We start from the raw sequence: 23,005 nt of genomic DNA on the forward strand, positions 1-23,005 counted from the left end.
AATGAAGCCTTGAAATGGGGTCCTTAGGCTTCATAGGCAAGTGCTTAGCTGCTAAGCCATCTCTCCAGCTCTTGTTTGTTTTTTGAGATAGGGTCTTGCCCTAGCCCAGGCTGACCTGGAATTCACTCTGTAGACTCAGGTTGGCCTCAAACTGATGGCATTCCTCCTACTTCTGCCTTCTAACTGCTAGAATTAAAGGCATGTGCTACAACACCTAGCAAGAAACAGTTCTGATTACTGGTTTGAAATGAGTTTGGCAAATGGCTAGTTTTAGATAAATTGTTTGTAGAATTCTTGTAAATATGACCTAGAACTGTGTCTTACTATACTCCTGCATATTGTAACCAACAAGGTTTCTTAGTTTTTATATATTTTTTTCAGATCTATTTTTAATCTCTTTAAAGTAATACGGGTGAGACAATATTAGGAGAAGACCAATAAGATAGTACTCAAGCTGACTAATATTCCAATGGGTTCTAGCTTAGCTCAGTTGGATCCCACTATATATAATAAGTGTTAGATAAGCATTTTGTAGAAGTTAGGGTTTACTTGATTTACTGATATCTCTTTGGATTTAATCTAATGTATAGTTGAACTGTTCATAAGGTGAAAAGCCATTTGAATATATGTATTTTGTATCTCTTTTGGTGACAGTATGGTACCAGAATGGTGTTGAATGAGATAAAAAACAATAATTATGATTGACTCACCAGGAACAAACCCATTATGATAGCCTTTACTTTTCTACATCTTAATAGATTGTTTCAAGTTAAAAATTCCTTAGTTTTAGGGCATTGTAGGGAAATACTAAATTTAAATATAGCATAGATTATTTCTTATTTGAGCTTGTTCTTTAATTAAAAATACAAAATACACACTGAAAAATTTCCCACATCTGTCCTCTGTCTGCCTAGTCTCTCCTTGACTCCTAAGCTTCCTATTTTTTGTTTGTCTTTATGGAATTTATACAAACATGAATAAACAGGCTGTGTCCTGCTTTTACCTATCTTAAAAAATATTACATAAAAATAACTACCAAGTGATTTTAATCCTGAGTGATTTTTTTTTTTTTTCGAGGCAAGGTTTTACTTTAGCCCAGGCTGACCTGGAATTCACTATGTATTCTCAGGGTGGCCTTGAACTCATGGCTATCCTCCTACCTCTGCATCCTGAGTGCTGGGATTAAAGGCGTATGCTACCACACCCAGCTTCTGAGTGATTTTTTTTTTTTTTTGAGGATAGAATGTACAAGCATTATAGCATTTAAAAAAATAACTTTTATGGGGGTGAGGAAATAGCTCAGTCTACTAACTGAGCATTTGCCTTGCTAGCATGAGACCTGAGTTTGGATCCTCAGTGCCCATATAAAAACTGTGTGGCAGTATGTGCCCATAATCCCAGTACTGGGGAAGCTAAGATACGAGCATCCCTGGGATTTGCTGGCTAGCTAGTTTAACCTAATTGGTGAGCTCTGGGTAAGACCCTGTCTCAAAGGAGGTATATGACGTTCTTGAAGATCACACCGAAGATTGTCCTCTGACCTACACACACACACACACACACACACACACACACACACGCAAACACATTTGCTTGCATCCATATACACATGTTTAAAAGAATTGGAATGGTTAGCTTTATATTCAACCCTTTTTCTGCCTTAGTATTCTGTAAAGATACTAAATCCAACTAATGGCCAAACTCCAAAGAGTAGAGGAATGAGAACAAACTGCTTAGCCTATTTATATCCAAGGCACTAAGCACTGGAAGAGTGAGCTACAAGAGATAGGAGGACTGTGAGAGAGGCTAGGGCCATAATAGTTGGGGTTCACCTGTCTCCTCCTGCGTCCTGTGTGAGAACAAAGAATGACTTGAAGTCAAGCCCAGTAAAGGAGCACACTAGAAGAATGCAGTTATGCATGCAACTGCCAGTTGCCAAACCTTCAAGTTGACTTCTTTTCATATCTGCATAGGACATTTTGTAAATCTTGTATATTAGCTTAAACGGCCTTGATAACCTTATTAAAAGGCTTACAAGTATTTTATAAAGACCTCCATTCATGTGCAGTGCAAAATAATTCATTTCTCTTTTAGTTCAAAGATGTAACTTTGTATTATATATAATTTGTTTATATAGATATCTACTTACAGATATTTGGCCATTTCTAGGTTTTGGCTACATGGATAATACTGCCTATTTGTTTATATAAAAAAATTGTAACAAGACAGACTTTACTGCATTTCACAGACTAGACTACCCGGATACTAAACTAGGCGTGATGTTTCTCTGCAAGTCTTAGAATTGTGTCCCATTTCTGATGCACCTGATTTTTTTTAAAAAAAAATGGATCAGCATTAATATCACCCAAAGTAAAGATTTGGTTATATGTAACAGTGTTGGCTATTGTGTTTTACACCTATGGAGTGGAAAGCAGAATGGGAGAGACTAAAATGCCATTTGAAAACTATGCTTATAGTTTTGAAAGAAGGTGTACATTTAGTTCATTAGGTAAAAGTGAATTAATCCTAAACAACTTTAAAAATTACAGACATTCCACTGCTCTTCTCCCAAAAAGATGCCATTTCGAAAAATGGATCCTAGCTGTACACTAGGATTTTATTGTCGAAATGTTCAGGACTTCGAACGAGCTTCTGAAGAAATCACAAAGGTACCTGCTTTAAAAGTACTATATAATAATATTTGTAAATAATACTTTGTCCTAATTTTATTATAAATAGTTTTTCATCTAACAAAAATGTGTAACTTGTTAAGCTTTTCTAAAATTTCCCCTTAGTGTTTATATTATTATAAGCATGGTGAATTAGAAAATAAAATTATTTTTGGAATCAGTATTTGAGATCAATGAACTAGACAATGACTAGTTTAAAGTGTTGCTCCACTAGATGGCACTGTTGAAATAAAAATCTTGTTGCATTTGGACCTAGACAAGCAATTAGGTTGCATTCTATTTGAAGAGGGTTTTAAAGGGCATTCCCTTAGGGGTCGAAAAAAAAATTAATGAAGTATTTGATTAAGTCAAATTGTGCATTATTTCTTGTTAGTCCAAGTCCTTCTTTTATTTTTTTTAAAGAGAAATGGTATTTTTTTGATTTCTCAGAACTAGTATATCAAATTGAACTGTGTTGTTACCTTCCAATAAGCTTATGTAATCTGATCTATTGTACTATAGGCTCTCTGAAATAGGTTTATTTAACTTCTTACTATCTTTAAACTAATGCATGTGTTTGGTCCTCGAGGGCTGCTGAAACATGCAGAGCTTCCATGACCATTGTGTTTAGTCTATAGAACATAAAAGGCAACCTTTACTTAAGAAGGGAGGGTAACTGGATAGATCTACGTATTGGTACCTGCACAGGTTATCCTGTTATGGTAAGGAAAACCAATACAGAAACAATTTGGGGAGATTTTTAACTTGTGTTTAGTTATAATAGTAATTTTATTACTGTTTTACTTCCACTCAATTTTATTCAGGAAAATGGACCTAATAGGTAGAAATTTTATTTTAGCAATATAAAAATTGTATGAAAACGTTAAGTAAAAAGTCTCAAGAGGCTTAGTTTACTTGACTGGCCATGTGGAAAGGGAAATATAATAGGAATGAGTGATGAGAGGAGAAAATGAGACTTGTGAGAACCCTTCCTTACTCCCTTAACTCCATTCTCACAGTGTCGCTTTTACTCCTCCGCCAGCGCAGAAGGAAAAGTGAATGGAACAAAACGTGTCATCTCCATTGTGCCTTCCTTGACATTACTCTATTTGTTTCTAAACTTTAGTTTGATAATTCATTGTCTTCATAAAGTGTCATGTATATGCTAAGATAGATAACTACAGGTGGTACTATGCTATAGAATGATATTGAATAGCCTCCATAAAAGTCCCATTTCTGTTTCCATTAGTTTATTTTCTATTTAGATCAAAATAAATGTGTTTCAAACATCAAAGTGGTGTTCTTCTGGAAAGAACAAACCAAGTTGTTATAGACCTAAAAAACCAAAATTTATAAATGACTTGCATATTGATGTTTTCTGATCAAAAATAATTCTTAGAGTTTTTCACTGGAAAAACAATTAATAATTGCTAGCATATCAGAGCACTGTGCAAAGAAAAAGTGCTGAAATATCATCTGGAAAGACTGACAGTTTTCTAAGCATTCACTGTTCTTAACGCAACAAATAGCTGTTATTAATTCGTGTTGTCAGTTAATACCTTGATCATTTTCTTTTCTAAGATAGATGTACATTAAGCACTTTCTTATCCCCCCCTCCAAATAAACCCAGAAGTGGTCATTTTTAGTGAAGCCACTTATTTTTTCCTTTTCAAATTAAAATAAGTTAAAAAGTTCTTTGTTTGTACATAGCATGCATTTTCTACTTTCTTTTCTGAGAGTGAAGCTAGGCAGCTTAGGGTCATTGCTGCCTTTGTAATGCTCCGAACGAACAGTTTGCATGCTCTGTGGTTCTTGAGAATACTAATAAAATTATTAGACTAATTCATTTTAGTGGAGTTCAGTCAAACAGGCATCTGCATAACTACTATATACAAAACGTAAAATGAGCAAGGTATAATTTTTACCTTTGAGTAAGACATAAAGCTTCTGCCCTCAGGTAACATTTATGCTTGAGGAGGAGGAATACGACAAATAGCACATATTACATTGAACGCTACACTCATCCACATGGAAGTAGAAATAAATTGATCGAGGAGGAAGAGAGTTGAAACCAGAGAGATGTCACATCCAAGTCATTGTACTTTATTGTGATCGTGATATGCAAGATGAGCCTTAAAATGCAGGCTTAGTTTTCAATGGTTTAGTAAGAAGGAAGGGAGCTTCAAGCAAGGAAATAATAGGAGGAAAGTTATCAAAGAAGGGAGGTGTAGAGCTTACCTAGAGAATTGCAATTGGTCCAATTTGATAGGTTCTCAGTTTACCTCTGTGCAGAATTTCTGTCTTTTGACAACCAGAGCCAAAATCCCTAGGGGTGTAGTGTGGAGGCGTTCCATTTCTTTCTCTTTTTTTAAAAATTTCTTTTTAATTTTTTTTATTTTCTAGGTAGAGTCTCACTCTAGCCCAGGCTGACCTGGAACTCACTATATTGTCTCAGGGTGGCCTCGAACACACAGTGATCTTCCTACCTCTGCCTCCCGAGTGCTGGGATTGAAGGTGTGCACCACCACACCTGGCGAGGCCTCCATTTCTAACAAGCCTCACACTTGAGAACCACTGGTATAAGGTATTACCCAAAGTGTGACACTTGATATTTTTAGGTGACGCTAAGGGCATTTTAATATGTATACTTATATTCATATTAGAAAAAAATATTGGCATAGTAAACATGTGATTTCTACTTTTATTATACAAGGTTACTTGAGGTATAAATGATAAAAAGAAAAATATTAATTAATCATAAGTAGCTACAGGTAGCATATGTAGAAAAATAGTGATGGACATATAGAAATGTCCAAGATTTAGGAAATGCTGCTATGGAAAATAGTGAAGGATGAGTGAGGCTAGATTAAAGGTGTGCATCACCATGCCTGACAAGACAGTAATTTAGTAAAGTTTTTTTTTTTTTTTTTTTTTTTGGCTTTTCGAGGTAGGGTCTCACTGTAGCCCAGGCAGAACTGGAATTCACTGTGGAGTCTCAGGGTGGCCTCGAACTCACGGCAGTCCTCCCACCTCTGCCTCCCGAGTGCTGGGATTAAAGGCGTGAGCCACCACGCCCGGCAGTAAAGATATTTTAATAAATGATATTATAGAGAAGATTGAATGCTGCATTGAAGAAGTACATTAATAATGTATCAATTTTATTATACTTAATGTTAAATTCCAGGCAAATAAAACAGTAAGAAAATGCCTATAATGAGGAAAATGTCATTGAGCTTATTGGACATTACAATTATAATGTAGTTGGTTACAAATATAAAGTAAGTAGTTATCTTTCCCCAGTTTTCTTCCTTCATGGTGATTACTACTGTCTTGATTAGTGCATCTCACCCAGGTGTTATGTATTCATAAACAACGAATGTTTGCTTTGCATGTTATTAAGTTTTTCACTTTGATTTTTGATGATCACTTAGCTTGTTTCTGAGAACATAAAATCACAGATTTCATGTTTTACTTACACATACTATTTTAAACACTATCCTTGTACATATTACTCACACATGTCTAATACTTTAGGGGTACAGTAGACACACTAGCTTTGCTAGGATGGCAATACTGGGCATATCCAAAGCAGTCATGTGAAGCAGCATGTGAGAGTTGCCAGTGCCCTACACCCTGACAAACACTCGATACTGTCAGTATAGAAAAGAGTAATTCATTGTAGCTTTAATTTGTATTTCTCTGATGGATAGTGGGGTTTAGTTTTCTGTCAAGGTTTATTGGCCTTTTCAGTTCTTCCTTTGTGAATGTATTGCTCATTTGCTTCCAGGGTTTTTTTTTTTTTTCAGTACTATTTAATTTGAAGGAATCCTATTTTTTTTGTTTGTTTGTTTGTTTTTGGTGTGTCTGTGTGTTCAGGCACACGTATGCCATGATGCTCATGTGGCAGTCAGGCGACAACCTTGGGTGTTGGTCTTTGCCTGCCACCTTTTGTGAGGCAGGGCCTCTCATTGCTTACCGCTGAGTTTACAGGCGAGCTGGCCTGCAGTCTTCTGGGGATTCTCCCATCTCTACTTCCTGACTTGAGATAGGCGCACTGGCGTTGTAGATGCTTGTGCTCTCCTGTCACCTTACGTGGCTCTGGGAATCTGAACTCAGGTCCTCATAGCAAGAACTTGTCTACTGAGCCATTTTCTCAGTCCCAGGAACTTTTTATAATTCTGGATGCTACTACCTTGTTGGCGTTATACATAACAAATATTCTACTTATTAGGGGTGTCTATAATTTTAATATAGTCAAATTAATAAAAGCTTTTTCCTTATGGTTTTTGAAATCCATATCAAAGATTGTAAACACATTCCTCATTTCTTTCAGAAGGTTTATGCTCACATTTAGAACTTGTGTGTTTCCCCATGTGGATAGATGATTGTTCTGACATCTTTTATGAAAAGGTGGATCCTTTCTTCATTGATTTGTGATGCTTTGTTCATGGATCTGGACTAGAACAGAAGCTGTGGAACTGGAGAGGAAAGAACTGTCTTGAGAAAGTTTGTGAGGAAATAATTAGTAAGATCAAGTGGCTACTTGGATTTGGGGTCAAAGGAAAGAAAGAACTCACAGGCAAGTCTAAGTGACCGGGAGAAAAAAATTTGATAAGCCATTTATATGGCTGTTTACCAGACAGATATGTGAGTGTTGGCATCCCTCTTACTTCACCAGAACTACTCTTCAAAGCTACAAATAAGCCCTACAAAGCCAAATCCACAGGTCAGAAAGTGTTCATCTTGCATGTCTTGGCAGAAGCATGGAAAGTAGTTAGACATCCAGTTCACCTTTGCACACCTTCTTTACTTGGCTTTCAGGGCACCAAGCATCTCTGTTTTCCTCATGTTCTCTAGCTGCCATGCATTTCATGTCACTCTGTTGTTCTGGAGTACTTCACGCCCCTAGGACATAGCCTTTTGTTTTTAGGTTTTCTCAGAATGGTCAGACATTATCCAGAGCAATCACATGAAGCAGGATAGCTTAGTGATTTCACCTGGTCACATAACTAAATATCCCTTAGAAGTCAACCAACTCTTTGCCATTAGCTCTACCCTGTGTCTGTGTAATAGATAATATAGGTCCACTTGCCGTTCAGCATTATATGCCCAATGTACAGATCCAAAATTAAATCCCTGATCTTCCTTTTCAAGCCTGTTCCATCTGTTGTGCTCCTCACATCATTTCATGCCAAATCTACCCTTCTACCTTTGCTCAGCTACAGCCATGCACTATTCTTACCTCCTTTCTGGCTCCCATGTTCCATACACAATTATACAGTCAAACTATTACTAGAGTCAGACCACTGTTTACCACCTCCACTGCCACTCTGTGATCTACAGTGAGATCCATAGGGTAGTTGCCTTCTAACTCATTTCCAAGCCTCGCCCCGTCATTAATCTATTCTCAATTCTGCAGCTCCACATGATCCTTTGAAACATTAATCAGAGCCCTCATATACCCCAAAGCATCTACAGCAGCAGCCCACCCATAGTTGTTCCCTTTATTTGTTGACTCTCTAGAGTTGGGCATGCAGTAATGAAAAGAATTATCTTGGGCTAGAGAGGTAGCTCAGTGGGTAAAGTGTGTGATGTGCAAGCATTAGGAAGTGAGTTCAGATTCTAAGAATTCATGTAACAAAATGGGCCCACCTGTAATTCCATCAAGACTGTGTCTCATAAGATAGAAAGCAATTGAGAAAGGCACCAACTTTTGATCTCTGTCCTCTGTACACATACACACACACACACAGACACACACATGTCCACATAACATACACACACATATATGCAAAGGAAAGCTATGCTGCCTGGCTTCATAGTGTAGTACATAAGATGGATATTAAGTATGAAAGTGATAACAATAAAATTACATAATAAAAATAGTGTTAAAAGCAAGGAAAATAGAGAGGTAATTAACTTGGGAATACTACATTTTATTACACATATTCATTGTTCTTTTAAATTTTTATTTACTTATTTATTTGAAAGAGTGAGAGAGAACGAGGTAGAGTGAGAGGGAGAATGGGTGCGCCAGGGCCTCCAGCCACTGCAAACAAACTCCAGACACATGTGCCACCTTGTGCATCTGGCTCACTTGGGTCCTGGGGAATCGAACTGAGGTCCCTTGGCTTTGCTGGCAAATGCCTTAACTGCTAAGCCATCTCTTCAGCCTCTATTCATTGTATTTTTCTTACACATCTTCACTTTTAAAAAGCCTATCTTATTTTAATTTTTAAATTTCTATTTATTAGAGAGAGAGAGAGAAAGAAAGAAGAAGATAAAAGGAGATAGAGAATTGGCATGCCAGAGTCTCTAGCCATTGTAAATGTACTCCAGATACATGTGCCACCTTGTGCAGCTGGCTTACATGGGTACTGGGGAATCAAACCTGGGTTCTTAGGCTTCACAGGCAAGTGCCTTAACCAATAAATCATCTCTCTAGCTCAAAAACATGTTCCTTTAAAGTTATCAGTGAACAATGAAAAGAGTGATAATCCTAATATAATGGGCCTAATTAAGTTTCATGGCTTGCTTTCAGAATGCTTGGAAGCAAGTAAAAGTGAGAGTAGAGTTTGGCATAATGGGGACAGAAGAACTTCAGCTAGGTTTGGGAGTATCTTGTCTCATTGAAATAGTCATCTGTAGAATATATGGATAAGGAGGAAAATGATCTGGGAGAATTGAGGGAGAGGAAAAGGTTGAAGGTCAGATAAATATAAGTTCAAATTTACTGAGAGTACATCCAGAACAACCTTTCTTTCATCCTTGGACTTAAGCTTTGCTAGCTCTTCCTCTAATCTTTCCATTACAATTCCTTCCCTTCCTTTCTCTCTTTCTCCCTTCTGTTCTCATCCACTGTCTTTCCTCTTTCTCCCCTTTTGGCTTTGTCTTTATTTTCCTACATGCTTTTTAAGTTACTGAAAGATAAGTGATTGCTATGCTTTGGATCTGAAATGTATCTCCATTGGCTCTTGTGTTTGATCACCTGGACCCCAGCTGGTGATACTGCTTTGGGAGATTGTAGAACTTTTAGAAGGTTCCTGGTAGGTGGAGGTGGGTTTCTAGGAGTCTCTGAGGCATAGCCTGGCCCTGTTTCTGGTGGTGTTCTCAATTTTTTTTTTTTCTGGATCCCACCATGATGGCTCTACTCACTGAAACCATGAGGAACAGAGTAGCTGCTACCAACATGAAATTCTCTTACTTTAGGTTGTTTCTATCAGGTGTTTTGTCACAGAGATAAAAAGAAGGAATCCATAAAGCAGTGAATACTTGCAGTTGTGATGAACTATTTCTCCTATAAGTTCCTTCACTCTCTGTTTTATGTTTTGTGATATATCATTAGTTACATCCAAATTTAGGATTGTTAGGACTACTATTCAATTGAATCAATGTATCTGTTATTTATCTATTTATTGTTTGTGTGAGATAGGATGTTCCTTTAGCTTAGGCTGACCTTGGGCTCTATGTAGTCAAGCCTAGTCCTGAACTCCTGATCCCCATACCTTTACCTCCCAAGTGCTGGGATTACAGGCCTGTGCCATTATGCCTAGCTTAATTTAATCGTTTTATAATTTATAATTACATCTTCAATCTTTGGTAGTATTTCTTGCTTCATATTCTGTTTGTGTACATTCATGTCAACAATTTTAATCTTACAGGAGTTTGAATTCCTTGTATTATAAACCATCAGTATTATACTTTCTTTTTATTTTTTTTAAATTTATTTATTTATTTGAAAGCGACAGACACAGAGAGAAAGACAGATAGAGGGAGAGAGAAAGAATGGGTGTGCCAGGGCTTCCAGCCTCTGCAAACGAACTCCAGACGCGTGCGCCCCCTTGTGCATCTGGCTAACGTGGGACCTGGGGAACCGAGCCTCGAACCGGGATCCTTAGGCTTCACAGGCAAGTGCTTCACCCCTAAGCCATCTCTCCAGCCCATCTTTTTATTTTTAAAAGTACTTTATTTTTATTTATTTGACAGAGAAAGAGGGAGAGAGAGAGAAAATGGGCATACTAGGGCCTCCAGCCGCTGTGAGGCTGGTCCTGAGGAATCAAACCTGGGTCCTTTGGCTTTGCAGGCAAATGCCTTAACCGCTAAGACATCCCTCCAGCCCCAGTGTTATCTTTTCTGATGTCCTTGTTTCTTCCTGTATTACTCTGCTTCCTTTTGGGATGATTTTTTTTTTCTGAAGAACTTTCATGGTTATTACTCTTAGTGATGTTTGTGATGAAAAATACTCTTAGTTTCTGTTTGTTTACACCATCATTTTACCTTCATTAAAAATGAGCTGATATAAAAATTTCACGAAATGTTGAAAATGTAATATCACTAAATTTTTTCCTGAGCCATTTGAGAGTAATTTGCTAACATGATGCTCCATTGTCCTTGAATAATAGAATATGCAGCTCTTACGAACGAGCACATTCTCTTCCATAACCTCAGTTCAACTGTCAGAATCTGGGAAATAGCCTTATATGCTACATCACCATCTAATCCTTAGAATTGGCTCATATCACCAGGTATTCCAGTGATGTGCTGGGTAGCAGAAGGATACAGTTAAGAATCTGTCATGTTTGCACATCTTGAATCTTCTTCAATCCAGAACAGCTCATCCTCTTTCCTGACTTTCACATTACCTTAATTTTTTAAAGATAATGAGACTTGATGTTTGTTTTCTGTTTCTTTTAATAGAAATTTCTTGATAATTTTGTAGGTTGTCCCCTCAGTTTGGGTTTATAGGATATTTTCTCTTGAATTCTAGAGTGTGCATCTTTGTCTAGTATATTACTGAAAAATCACACAAAATGCTATGTTCCGTTGCATTTTAGTGGTTGTCCTTTTGCTGAGGTTGCTAACTTTGATCATCTAAGGTGATTCCTGTCAGGTTCCAATGTGGCTGCAATGCACCTAGAGGCCAGAGACTCACCCAGCCTTGGCATGGGTGCCTGCTTTGCCCAGCCCCATCTAATGGCTTCAGAAATGATTTGTTTGGGCTGGAAAGGGATGGATATCTTGTAGGGTATTTTCACTGGGTGTAGAATTCCTGGTTTGTAGTTGTTTTCTTTCAGTAGCTTAAAGATAGCTCTTTCATTGTTGTCTGGCCACTGTCATTTCTTCATCTAGTTCACCTCTGAAATTTTCACTTCTTAAGATTAACTTATCTGGATTGCTCTCAGAAGCTTTTCAACAGTAATTGCATCTATTCCTTATGTTTGTTCTTGGTGGCAGGGTTATTTTGAAACAAGCTACTTTACCATGGCATGCCTAACAATGATATTTTAAAAATAGTTTTTACCTATTTCAGGTCAGTGCTTGCATTTTCACTTCATTTTTGAGGCAAGGGCTCTCTCTCTCTCTCTCTAAATCTCATTTCTGCTGTTGTTCTTTGCTGCACTCACCACCATAAGCTTCCCAGGAAACTCTCCTCTCTTCCACTGTGGGGATTACTGAAGCCTGCCGTGGCTTCTGGCTTTTTACATGGTGTCTAGAAAAACTGGAACTCAGGTACTCAGGTTGATGGATGATTGTTTTATCCACTGAGCCTTCTCCCCAGCCTGGACTATATATAAAGGTTTATTATTTTTCATTGACAACTTCCATGATTGTAAATATCCCATGGTAATATTTTTAAGGTATAACCTTGTGATTTCTGAATTTCATTGGTCTCTGTGGTAATGGCTCCCCTTTTATCTCTAATTTTATTAATTTGGGTCTTTCCCTCTTTTGGTTTATTTTGCTATGGGTTTATTGTTTATTCTTTCAAAAAACCAACTCGCTGGGCGTGGTGGCGCACACCTTTCAGGAGGCAGAGGTAGGAGGATCGCCATGAATTTGAGGCTACCCTGAGAATACGGAATAAATTGCAGGTCAGCCTGGGCTAGAGTGAGACCCTACCTCAAAAACAAATAAACAAACCAAACAAACAAAAAAACCAACCCTTCTTTCACTGATTCTTTATATTGTGTTTTTGGTATCTAGTTCATTAATTTGTACCCTGCTTTTTCTTTTCCCTACCTTCCTTCCTTCCTCCTTCCCTTTTCTCTCTCTCTCTCTCTCTCTTTCTTTCTTTCTTTCTTTTCTTCTTTTTCTAGACTAACATGGAACTCACTCTGTAGTCTCAGGCTGGCTTTGAACTCACAGGGGTGCACCACCATGCCCGGCTAATTATTTCTTAATATCCACTGATTTGTAACTTGTTTTTCTTTTTCCAAGTCCCTAAGCTGTATCACTAAATTACACTTTTGTGACCTCTCTGATGTCTTAATATAGGCACTTGGAGCTATGAGCTTCCCTTCGGGCTACCTACATTGTGTCCCATAGGTTTTGATATGTTATGTTTTCATTGTCATTTTTGATTTTAGGATTTTTTAAAGATCTTGGTTTCCTGAATGACCCATTCATTATTTAATAGTGTATTTTTTATTTTCCATTATTTATGTATGTCCTATAGTTTCTATGTTGGAAATACAGATTCCCTTAATTTGCTTTGGCAGACATTTTTTTAAACATCTGTTTACTGTACCCAAGGCTTCTTCTTTTTTTTTTAATTTATTTATTTGAGAGCGAAGGACACAGAGAAAAAGACAGATAGAGGGAGAGAGAGAATGGGCGCGCCAAGGCTTCCAGCCTCTGCAAACGAACTCCAGACGCGTGCGCCCCCTTGTGCATCTGGCTAACGTGGGACCTGGGGAACCGAGCCTCGAATCGGGGTCCTTAGGCTTCACAGGCAAGCGCTTAACTGCTAAGCCATCTCTCCAGCCCCCAAGGCTTCTTTAAGAACAGAGTGATGAATGATGTGGTGTAGGATTAAAATCACAAGCACAATTGAACTTTACCTTTCTTCTACCCATTTTCCCCAAAGCCCTCTCCATGCCTTCTGTGTTTCTAGTTCTTTCCTTAGTGAATAAAGAATCTAATCCCCAAACATCCTCTTTTCCTCCTTATTTTCTTTTCTGAGGAGCTGCTCACTTCTGCTTTCCTGTCATCCTAGTATAAGTGTCCTCCAGGCCAGGTGAAAATTGTCAGTATAGAACTTGCCAACACTACTTGCTTCTACAGAATCCCCTAGCCATCTTGATTTTTTTAGTTCATTCTCAAGCTTTGGAGGAGGCTGTTCTGGTACCTTGTTAAGAAAAGGATGCATAAGTGGAAAAAATTTTTGACTTCTTACATATCTGACCATTTTTAGTCCATGCTCTAACTATTGATAAATTGATTTGATACTGAATTCTAGAGTGTAAATAATTCCCTCCCTGAGCTTTACAAGCACTATTCCACCTCCCCCCCCCCCCCGCCCCCATGAACATTGAGAGCAGTTGCTAAGAAGTCCCAGACCATTCTAAGTTTTTGTTGTCTGAAGTTTTTCTCTTAGGAGGTTTTCAGGTTTTAACCCCACTTGCTGCTACCTGATGTTATTATAGGCTATGTATCCTTGGGCATACTGTGTCCCTCTCTGGTACTCTTGTATAGTGAAAATATTAGTGTTCTCTATAACGTCATTGTGAAGAGTAAGTAGACTAGGTTTATTTATGAACCAGCTCAGGCCTGCTTTATAGTGAGCTGTAGATAAACGGTCGTTGCTGTTATTTATCCCTGCTGCTCCAAAGATGCACGAGGTATCTCAGTATGCATTCCTTTCCCTTGGTTGTCCTGTCTGTCTGCTTGGGGAAATTTTCTTCAACTTTGAAAAAAGAATCCTGTCTTGTTCTTTCTGTGGTTGTTCTTTCTTTCTGGGACTGATTATATGGTTATTGGACATTCTTAATTCTCTAACCAACCTTATCTTTTTTCCTTCTGTTTTTCATGTCTGCATATTTTTGTATTGGAAGATTTTTTTTTCCTGACTATCTATATTGCTCTCTCTATCTGTCCTTTTAGTGAGACAGTACCTCATCCACATAGCCCAGGCTGGCATCAACCTGACTATGCATCTGGAATGACTTTGATTTCCTGATACTCTTTCCTTTAACCTTAACTCTTCTGTTTTTGTTTTCCTTTGCTATATTTCTTTTTAGACCATTTCTCTGTTTTCTTTTTTCTTACAAATATCTGTTTTCCATTGGATGCTTTTCCTCAGCAGAATGGTGTTCTTCTGACTTTCTGTGCCTGTTATATTAAGAGTGGAGAACTAAAAAGCTGTGTCAGAGTGGGAATGTAGCTTAGTGGTAGGGCATTTGCAGAGCATAACAAGACCCTGGGGTTTATCCCCAGCACTACAAGACAAACACAAACAGCTGTACTTGAAGCCCGTGTGTCTGCATATGGTGTTTTTCATTAGTGACTCTCATATTAAAGTGAATATATAAAGAGGTTTCTTTTTCATTTGACCTCCCTCCTTCACAAGTCAGTAAGTGGTACTCTTGTCTCTAGATTTACTTCCTTTGCTCAGAGAGTTCTATCTTTTGCTTATGAAATTTGTGTCACCTGCTGGTGTTGAAAGCAGGAAGGGAAGATGTGGAGGGCCTACTATTGAATATTTCATTTTCTTCCTCAGTTCCCTACTCTTGAAGTCATATTTGTGCCCAGAAAACTAGACATGATGTCTGTTTACTTCTTTCCCACGGGATGCTTATTTTCTTGAATGGAGGATGGCTGATGGGGAGAAGAGCATTGAATGCAAGCTGTGACCAGCCAAAAATGAATATGTATAGGTTTTAGTTGATTCCCTTGTTTTAAGTTTTGGTCTTTCCATTGGCTTGCCATACTGTCCTATCTTTCTTTTTCTCTTCGTAATGCAAGGTGAACCTGCTTATCCAGGTCTCCCATCTTCATCCATACCGAACTGCTTATCCACTCCAGGAGTCCCGTCCTTACCTTTTCCTACCTGTTCGACAACACAGGTGTCCTGCCCACACCTCTTCATCTACCACATGTGTCCTGTCCTCACCTCTTCCCGCCTGTTCAGCCACCACAGGTGTCCTGTCCACACCTCTTCCCACCTGTTCATCCATCACAGGTGTCCTGTCCTCACCTCTTCCCACCTGTTCATCCACCACAGGTGTCCTGTCCTCACCTCTTCCCACCTGTTCATCCACCACATGTGTCCTGTCCTCACCTCTTCCTACCTGTTCATACATCACATGTCTCCTGTCCTCACCTCTTCCCACCTGTTCTTCTACACAGGTATCCTGTCCTCACCTCTTCCTACTTGTTCATCCACCACAAGTGTCCTGTCCTCACCTCTTCCCGCCTGTTCTTCTACACAAGTGTCCTGTCCTCACCTCTTCCCACCTGTTCTTCTACACAGATGTCCAGTCCTTACCACTTCCCTCCTGTTCACACACCACAGGTGTCCTGTCCTCACCTCTTCCCGCCTGTTCATCCACCACATGTCTCCTGTCCTCACCTCTTCCTACCTGTTCATCCACCACAAGTGTCCTGTCCTCACCTCTTCCCGCCTGTTCTTCTACACAGGTGTCCTGTCCTCATCTCTTCCCGCCTGTTCATCCACCACAGGTCTCCTGTCCTCACCTCTTCCCACCTGTTCATCCACCACAGGTGTCCTGTCCTCACCTCTTCCCGCCTGTTCTTGTACACAGGTGTCCTGTCCTCACCTCTTCCTGCCTGTTCATCTACACAAGTGTCCTGTCCTCACCTATTCCCACCTGTTCTAATACACAGGTGTATATCCACACCTCTTCCCGCCTGTTCATCCACCACAGGTGTCCTGTCCTTACCTCTTCCCGTCTGCTCATCCACCACAGGTGTCCTGTCCTCACCTCTTCCTGCCTGTTCATCTACACAGGTGTCCTGTCCTCACCTCTTCCCGCCTGTTCATCCACCACAGGTGTCCTGTCCTCACCTCTTCCCACCTGTTCATCCACCACAGGAATCCTGTCCTCACCTCTTCCCACCTGTTCATCCACCACAGGTATCCTGTCCTCGCCTCTTCCCGCCTATTCATCCACCACATGTGTCCTGTCCACACCTCTTCCTGCCTGTTCATCCACCACATGTCTCCTGTCCTCACCTCTTCCTACCTGTTCATCCACCACAGGTGTCCTGTTCTCACCTCTTCCCGCCAATTCTTGTACACAAGTGTCCTGTCCTCACCTCTTCCCACCTGTTGTTCTACACAGGTGTCCTGTCCTCACCTCTTCCCGCCTGTTCATCTACACAGGTGTCCTGTCCACACCTCTTCCCACCTGTTCTTCTACACAGGTGTCCTGTCCTCACCTCTTCCTACCTGTTCATCCACCACAGGAGTCCTGTCCTCACCTCTTCCCACCTGTTCATCCACCACAGGTGTCCTGTCCTCACCTCTTCCCGCCTGTTCTTCTACACAGGTGTCCTGTCCTCACCTATTCCCACCTGTTCTTATACACAGGAGTATGTCCACACCTCTTCCCGCATGTTCATCCACCACAGGTGTCCTGTCCTTACCTCTTCCCGTCTGCTCATCCACCACAGGTTTCCTGTCCTCACCTCTTCCTACCTGTTCATCCACCACAGGTGTCCTGTCCTCACCTCTTCCTGCCTGTTCATCTACACAGGTGTCCTGTCCTCACCTCTTCCCGCCTGTTCATCCACCACAGGTGTCCTGTCCTCACCTCTTCCTACCTATTCATCCAATACAGGTGTCCTGTCCTCACCTCTTCCCACCTGTTCATCCACCACAGGTGTCCTGTCTTCACCTCTTCCCACCTGTTCATCCACCACAGGAATCCTGTCCTCACCTCTTCCCACCTGTTCATCCACCACAGGTGTCCTGTCCTCACCTCTTCCCGCCTGTTCATCCACCACATGTGTCCTGTCCACACCTCTTCCCGCCTGTTCATCCACCACATGTCTCCTGTCCTCACCTCTTCCTACCTGTTCATCCACAACAGGTGTCCTGTTCTCACCTCTTCCTACCTGTTCATCCACCACAGGAGTCCTGTCCTCACCACTTCCCACCTGTTCATCCACCACAGGTGTCCTGTCCTCACCTCTTCCCGCCTGTTCATCTACACAGGTGTCCTGTCCACACCTCTTCCCACCTGTTCTTCTACACAGGTGTCCTGTTCTCACCTCTTCCTACCTGTTCATCCACCACATGTGTCCTGTCCTCACCTCTTCCTACCTGTTCATCCACCACAGGAGTCCTGTCCTCACCACTTCCCACCTGTTCATCCACCACAGGTGTCCTGTCCTCACCTCTTCCCGCCTGTTCATCCACCACATGTCTCCTGTCCTCACCTCTTCCCGCCAGTTCTTCTACACAGGAGTCCTGTCCTCACCTCTTCCCACCTGTTCTTCTACACAGGTGTCCTGTCCTCACCTCTTCCCGCCTGTTCATCCACCACAGGTCTCCTGTCCTCACCTCTTCCCACCTGTTCATCCACCACAGGTGTCCTGTCCTCACCTCTTCCTGCCTGTTCATCCACCACAGGTATCCTGTCCTCACCTCTTCCTACCTGTTCATTCCTCGCAGGTGTCCTGTTCTCACCTCTTCCTTTCTGTTCATCCACCACATGTGTCCTGTCCTCACCTCTTCCCACCTGTTGTTCTACACAGGTGTCCTGTCCTCACCTCTTCCTAACTGTTCATCCACCACAGGTGTCCTGTCCTCACCTCTTCCTATCTGTTCATCCACCACATGTGTCCTGTCCTCACCTCTTCCCACCTGTTGTTCTACACAGGTGTCCTGTCCTCACCTCTTCCTACCTGTTCATCCACCACATGTGTCCTGTCCTCACCTCTTCCCACCTGTTCTTCTACACAGGAGTCCTGTCCTCACCTCTTCCCACCTGTTCATCCACCACATGTCTCCTGTCCTCACCTCTTCCTACCTGTTCATCCACCACAGGTGTCCTGTCCTCATCTCTTACCGCCTGTTCTTCTACACAGGTGTCCTGTCCTCACCTCTTCCCACCTGTGCTTCTACACAGGTGTCCTGTCCTCACCTCTTCCCGCCTGTTCATCCACCACAGGTCTCCTGTCCTCACCTCTTCCCACCTGTTCATCCAACATAGGTGTCCTGTCCTCACCTCTTCCTGCCTGTTCATCCACCACAGGTCTCCTGTCATCACCTCTTCCTACCTGTTCATCCACCACAGGTGTCCTGTTCTCACCTCTTCCCGCCTGTTCTTCTACACAGGTGTCCTGTCCTCACCTCTTCCCACCTGTTCTTCTACACAGGAGTATGTCCACACCTATTCCCGCCTGTTCATCCACCACAGGTGTCCTGTCCTTACCTCTTCCCGCCTGCTCATCCACCACAGGTGTCCTGTCCTCACCTCTTCCTACCTGTTCATCCACCACAGGTGTCCTGTCCTCACCTTTTCCTGCCTGTTCATCCACCACAGGAGTCCTGTCCTCACCTCTTCCCACCTGTTCATTCACCACTGGTGTCCTGTCCTCACCTCTTCCCGCCTGTTCATCTACCACATGTGTCCTGTCTACACATCTTCCCGCCTGTTCATCCACCACATGTCTCCTGTCCTCACCTCTTCCTACCTGTTCATCCACCACAGGTATCCTGTCCTCACCTCTTCCCTCCTGTTCTTCTACACAGGTGTCCTGTCCTCACCTCTTCCCACCTGTTGTTCTACACAGGTGTCCTGTCCTCACCTCTTCCCGCCTGTTCATCTACACAGGTGTCCTTTCCACACCTCTTCATACCTGTTCATCCTCCACATGTGTCCTGTCCACACCTCTTCCCGCCTGTTCATCCACCACAGGTGTCCTGTCCTCACCTCTTCCCGCCTGTTCTTCTACACAGGGGTCCAGTCCACAACTATTCCCACCTGTTCTTCTACACAGGTGTCCTGTCCTCACCTCTTCCCACCTGTTGTTCTACACAGGTGTCCTGTCCTCACCTCTTCCCGCCTGTTCATCTACACAGGTGTCCTTTCCACACCTCTTCCTACCTGTTCATCCTCCACATGTGTCCTGGCCACACCTCTTCCTACCAGTTTATCTACGCAGGTGTCCTGTCCTCACCTCTTCCTAACTGTTCTACACAGGTGTCCTGTCCTCACCTCTTCCTGCCTGTTCATCTACACAGGTGTCCTTTCCACACCTCTTCCTACCTGTTCATCCTCCACATGTGTCCTGTCCACACCTCTTCCCGCCTGTTCATCCACCACAGGTGTCCTGTCCTCACCTCTTCCTGCCTGTTCTTCTACACAGGTGTCCAGTCCACAACTATTCCCACCTGTTCTTCTACACAGGTGTCCTGTCCTCACCTCTTCCCACCTGTTGTTCTACACAGGTGTCCTGTCCTCACCTCTTCCCGCCTGTTCATCTACACAGGTGTCCTGTCCACACATCTTCCTACCAGTCCATCTACACAGGTGTCCTGTCCTCACCTCTTCCTACCTGTTCTTCTTCACAGGTGTCCTGTCCTCACCTCTTCCTGCCTGTTCATCTACACAGGTGTCCTTTCCACACCTCTTCCTACCTGTTCATCCACCACATGTGTCCTGTCCACACCTCTTCCCGCCTGTTCATCCACCACAGGTGTCCTGTCCTCACCTCTTCCCGCCTGTTCTTCTACACAGGTGTCCTGTCCTCACCTCTTCCCACCTGTTCTTCTACACAGGTGTCCTGTCCTCACCTCTTCCCGCCTGTTCATCCACCTCAGGTGTCCTGTCCTCACCTCTTCCCACCTGTTCTTCTATACCGGTGTCCTATCCTCACCTCTTCCCGCCTGCTCATCCACCCAGGTGTCCTATCCTCACCTCTTCCTACCTATTCATCCACCACATGTGTCCTGTCCACACCTCTTCCCGCCTGTTCTTCTACACAGGTGTCCTGTCCTCACCTCTTCCTGCCTGTTCATCTACACAGGTGTCCTGTCCACACCTCTTCCTACCTGTTCATCCACCACATGTGTCCTGTCCACACCTCTTCCTGCCTGTTCATCCACCACAGGTGTCCTGTCCTCACCTCTTCTCGCCTATTCATCCACCACAGGTGTCCTGTCCTCACGTCTTCCTGCCTGTTCTTGTACACAGGTGTCCTGTCTACACCTCTTCCTGCCTGTTCTTCTACACAGGTATCCTGTCCTCACCTCTACCCGCCTGTTCTTCTACACAGGTATCCTGTCCTCACCTCTTCCCGCCTGTTCTTCCACACAGGTATCCTGTCCTCACCTCTTCCCGCCTGTTCTTCCACACAGGTATCCTGTCCTCACCTCTTCCCGCCTGTTCTTCCACACAGGTGTCCTGTCCTCACCTCTTCCCGCCTGTTCTTCTACACAGGTGTCCTGTCCTCACCTCTTCCCGCCTGTTCTTCTACACAGGTGTCCTGTCCTCACCTGTTCCCGCCTGTTCATCCACTACAGGTGTCCTGTCCTCACCTCTTCCCACCTGTTCTTCTACACCGGTGTCCTGTCCTCACCTCTTCCCGCCTGTTCTTCTACACAGGTGTCCTGTCCTCACCTCTTCCCGCCTGTTCTTCAACACAGGTGTCCTGTCCTCACCTCTTCCCACCTGTTCTTCTACACAGGTGTCCTGTCCTCACCTCTTCCCGCCTGTTCTTCTACACAGGTGTCCTGTCCTCACCTCTTCCCGCCTGTTCATCCACTACAGGTGTCCTGTCCTCACCTCTTCCCACCTGTTCTTCTACACCGGTGTCCTGTTCTCACCTCTTCTCACCTGCTCTTCTACACAGGTGTCCTGTCCTCACCTCTTCCCGCCTGTTCTTCTACACAGGTGTCCTTTCCACACCTCTTCCCGCCTGCTCATCCACCACAGGTGTCCTGTCCTCACCTCTTCCCGCCTGTTCTTCTACACAGGTGTCCTGTCCTCACCTCTTCTCACCTGTTCATCCACCACATGTCTCCTGTCCTCACTTCTTCTCACCTGTTCATCCACCACAGGTGTCCTGTCATCACCTCTTCCCGCCTCTTCTTCTACACAGGTGTCCTGTCCTCACCTCTTCGCACCTGTTCATCCACCACAGGTGTCCTGTCCTCACCTCTTCCCGCCTGTTCTTCTACACAGGTGTCCTGTCCTCACCTCTTCTCACCTGTTCATCCACCGCATGTCTCCTGTCCTCACTTCTTCTCACCTGTTCATCCACCACCACAGGTGTCCTGTCCTCACCTCTTCCCGCCTGTTCTTCTACACAGGTGTCCTGTCCTCACCTCTTCCCGCCTGTTCATCCACTACAGGTGTCCTGTCCTCACCTCTTCCCACCTGTTCTTCTACACCGGTGTCCTGTTCTCACCTCTTCTCACCTGTTCTTCTACACAGGTGTCCTGTCCTCACTTCTTCCCGCCTGTTCTTCTACACAGGTGTCCTTTCCACACCTCTTCCCGCCTGCTCATCCACCACAGGTGTCCTGTCCTCACCTCTTCCCGCCTGTTCTTCTACACAGGTGTCCTGTACCCATCTCTTCACACCTGTTCATCCACCACAGGTGTCCTGTCCTCACCTCTTCCCGCCTGTTCTTCTACATAGGTGTCCTGTCCTCACCTCTTCTCACCTGTTCATCCACCACATGTCTCCTCTCCTCACTTCTTCTCACCTGTTCATCCACCACAGGTGTCTTGTCATCACCTCTTCCCTCCTGTTCTTCTACACAGGTGTCCTGTCCTCACCTCTTCCCACCTGTTCTTCTACACAGGTGTCCTTTCCACACCTCTTCCCGCCTGCTCATCCACCACAGGTGTCCTGTCCTCACCTCTTCCCGCATGTTCTTCTACACAGGTGTCCTGTCCTCACCTCTTCGCATCTGTTCATCCACCACAGGTGTCCTGTCCTCACCCCTTCCCGCCTGTTCTTCTACACAGGTGTCCTGTCCTCACCTCTTCTCACCTGTTCATCCACCGCATGTCTCCTGTCCTCACTTCTTCTCATCTGTTCATCCACCACAGGTGTCCTGTCCTCACCTCTTCCCGCTTGTTCTTCTACACAGGTGTCCTGTCCTCACCTCTTCCCGCCTGTTCTTCTACACAGGTGTCCTTTCCACACCTCTTCCCGCCTGCTCATCCACCACAGGTGTCCTGTCCTCACCTCTTCCCGCCTGTTCTTCTACACAGGTGTCCTGTCCTCACCTCTTCTCACCTGTTCATCCACTACATGTCTCCTGTCCTCACTTCTTCTCACCTGTTCATCCACCACAGGTGTCCTGTCCTCACCTCTTCCCGCCTGTTCTTCTACACAGGTGTCCTGTCCTCACCTCTTCCCGCCTGTTCTTCTACACAGGTGTCCTTTCCACACCTCTTCCCGCCTGCTCATCCACCACAGGTGTCCTGTCCTCACCTCTTCCCGCCTGTTCTTCTACACAGGTGTCCTGTCCACACCTCTTCCTACCTCTTCATCCACAACATGTGTCCTGTCCACACTTTTTCCCGCCTGGTCATCTACACAGGTGTCCTGTCCACACCTCTTCCCACCTGC

The 23,005-nt window shown here is 43.4% G+C and overlaps 1 protein-coding gene across 9 annotated transcripts in view; it reads left to right on the plus strand.

The window, feature by feature from the left end:
- The window catches only part of Atg4c (autophagy related 4C cysteine peptidase), a 113,635-nt gene that overhangs the window by 81,593 nt on the left and 9,037 nt on the right, over positions 1-23,005 (plus strand). For 8 of the 9 annotated variants that reach the window (XM_045150471.1, XM_045150470.1, XM_045150472.1 and 5 more), the window contains one exon: positions 2,550-2,669. The exons of the other annotated variant lie outside the window; for it this stretch is intronic. In XM_045150471.1, coding sequence (XP_045006406.1) covers positions 2,550-2,669 — 120 coding nt within the window. The remainder of the gene's footprint in view (positions 1-2,549; positions 2,670-23,005) is intronic. 9 annotated transcript variants of the gene reach the window in all.

This window comes from Jaculus jaculus, chromosome 5 (assembly GCF_020740685.1).
Source record: "Jaculus jaculus isolate mJacJac1 chromosome 5, mJacJac1.mat.Y.cur, whole genome shotgun sequence".
NCBI lineage: Eukaryota > Metazoa > Chordata > Mammalia > Rodentia > Dipodidae > Jaculus > Jaculus jaculus.